Raw genomic sequence first — 2,732 nt, forward strand, 5'->3', positions numbered from 1 at the left:
GATCGGCCTGAGGGGGCGGCAACTGCTCGTTCGGAGTGGACCAAAACGGTTCGTTCGGAGGCAAATACTCGTTCGGAGGCAACTGCTCGTTCAGAGGCAACTGCTCGTTCGGAGGCAACTGCTCGTTCTGAGGCAACTGCTCGTTCGGAGGGCACGGCAACGGGTCCTTCAGATGGGGGGGTAACAGCTGAGGGGGCTGTAACAGATCGTTCGGAGGGAGCGGCAACAGGTCGTTGCTGCCAGCACCGCACCACTTGGACTCAACCACAGAGTCACATTCCGCTTTGGTCCACCACAACATGCACTTATTGTCGCCTGCGAAGTAGCAGTTGGTACACTCGCCACACTCGGGGTCCACCACTCGCTCGGCAGAAGCATCATGGACTATCATGACCATGATCAAGGCCATCGGAGTTAAGAAAGCGCTTGACTTCATGTTGAGTGATTTGAAAATGGTGATTCTAGGATGGTGAACTTCTCGTTTGAACAACTTTCTGGAAACTTACATCCAGCACATTAATTCCTCTGTTCCACAAATCTGTCAACCGAGCAAAAATCAATTTGTTCTCTGTCGACATTTCAATATAATTGGCTTATACAAAAAGTCCATACATTTCATTGGTTAAAAAGTTCATCAAACCACTTAACGCAGAAGGCAGCTTAGATGAGAAGCGACACAGACCAAGCAATACTTGCCATGAGCGTCTGTCTCTTCGGAGCCAGGCAAGGGAAAGTGGTTGTCACCGTTGTTCTCGAGTACAAACGCATCTGTGAGGTTTTGGTTCATTCTTGAGCCTGTACATTGTGCTTCAACATGTCGGAACATTAAAAGACTGGTTTGAGCACAATTTTGGGCCTGTACATTGTGCGACAATTGAGTTGTGCAGCAACATGTGGTGTTTTAACGACGACATTGACGACTGGTTAGTATAAAAAGCTAATAACAGTCAGTTTGCATTGTGAGTCTAACCACCGTTGTGGTTGCTGTGCTGGTCGACGGAACGTCGACAGTGCAGGGTGCGGAACACAGAATTCTTTAGAGCATCGTATCGACTGTACAATGAGTGAGTGTGATACGGAAGCTAAGGGTTCGTGGCCCACAGACGATGTCACTTGTTTACTCGTACTATTATAGTACTACTAGTGACCCTTCTAACGCAATTGTCGCACAATGTACAGGCCCAAAATTGTGCTCAAACCAGCCTTTTAATGTTCCGACATGATGAAGCACAATGTACAGGCTCAAGAATGAACCAAAACCTCACAGATGCGTTTGTACTCGAGAACAACGGTGACAACCACTTTCCCTTGCCTGGCTCCGAAGAGACAGACGCTCATGGCAAGTATTGCTTGGTCTGTGTCGCTTCTCATCTAAGCTGTCTTCTGCGTTAAGTGGTTTGATTTACTTTTTAACCAATGAAATGTATGGATTTTTTGTCTTAGCCAACTATATTGAAATGTCGACAGAGAACAAATTGATTTTTGCTCGGTCGAGATTTGTGGAACAGAGGAATTAATGTGCTGGATGTAAGTTTCCAGAAAGTTGTTCAAACGAGAAGATGCTTCTCCCGAGCGAGTGGACCCCCAGTGTGACAAGTGTACCAACTGCTACTTCGCAGGCAACAATGCGTGCTTTCTGTGGTGGAACAAAGCGCAATGTGACTCCGTGGATGTGTACAAGCGGTGCGGTGCTGGCAGCAACGACCTGTTGCCGCCCCTTCCGAACGAGCTGTTACGTCCCCCTCCGAACTACCTGTTGCCTCCGAACGAGGTGTTGCCTCCGAACGTCCCGTTGCCGTCTCCCCCGAACGAGCTGCTGCCGGCCCCTTCGAACGAGCTGTTGCCTCCGAACGACCCGTTGTTGTCCCCTCCGAACGACCCGTTGCCACCCCCTCTTAACGAGTTGTTACCACCCCCTCCGAATGCTCCCAAGCCGAAGCCTTGGTCGCTCGGTTGCGTGTAATAATCGATAATGTGATCCACGTGAATCGATCGACTTGACAAGCTCTTTGTACTTCTTGGAGAACACGCCGACGATCTTATCTGCTGGCCCGAGCGCTTTTGTGATGGAGCTGGTGCCTGGCCTTTTGCTGCTCAATTACCTGGTGATACGCCCATCACAATGGTTGTTACAGTATATTTGCTCGATGGGTCGATAAGTTTTGAATTCGACTGGGCTTGTGCTGCTCATGATACGGCCATCTCATTGGTATATTTAATCTCCACAACATTATACACAAATTGTTATGTTGTGCAGTGAAATACTTCGAAGTATATTTTTATTCATACTCCGGAGTATGTAGAGTGTATGGAGTATGTAGAGTGTATGAGCTCGTGGACATTACTCCGGAGTAGGAGTCCGCATACCCTATGCAGGCCGACTATCTTTGCATCTCGACGATTTCATTGGCTGTTCATCCATGTTCTAATGTCCAATCAGATGCGACTGTGGCGGAGTGAGATTGGCACTTTTCGCAGAATGGTAATCAGATTAACAAATGTTAACGGGACAGCAAATACTCCCTTTAAGAGCATCCCCACCGGCTGATGTAAACATAGAGCTGAAAAGACCCGTTTATTGGGTGCGTGCTGTAACAGTAGTACATCACTTCACAGCCAATCCACACCGGTTGGCGGAAATAGTAGTCCTGATGGAGCAAATTCGTGTTGGACGCCCGCTGGCGATTGAGGTTTTGGAGCTCGCGCCAGTGGAGAATCTAGTGCAGCAGGTT

General features: G+C 48.4%; 2 protein-coding genes across 2 annotated transcripts; one reads left to right on the forward strand and one right to left on the reverse strand.

Moving 5' to 3' along the window:
• Positions 1-23: 23 nt before the first annotated feature.
• On the reverse strand, positions 24-409 carry H257_18157 (hypothetical protein; the record flags this gene model as incomplete). Its single annotated transcript, XM_009847167.1, has 1 exon — positions 24-409. A coding segment is annotated over one exon (384 nt), but the record flags the coding sequence as incomplete, so codon positions are not given.
• A 1,082-nt stretch (positions 410-1,491) lies between these two features.
• Positions 1,492-1,980, forward strand: H257_18158 (hypothetical protein). Its single transcript, XM_009847168.1, has one exon. The coding sequence runs from the start codon at positions 1,560-1,562 to the stop codon at positions 1,971-1,973; it is 414 nt and encodes a 137-aa protein (XP_009845470.1). The 5' UTR covers positions 1,492-1,559; the 3' UTR covers positions 1,974-1,980.
• The last annotated feature ends 752 nt before the right edge of the window (positions 1,981-2,732 follow it).

The sequence above is a fragment of the Aphanomyces astaci genome (genome assembly GCF_000520075.1).
Source record: "Aphanomyces astaci strain APO3 unplaced genomic scaffold supercont1.140, whole genome shotgun sequence".
NCBI classification, from domain to species: domain Eukaryota; phylum Oomycota; class Saprolegniomycetes; order Saprolegniales; family Verrucalvaceae; genus Aphanomyces; species Aphanomyces astaci.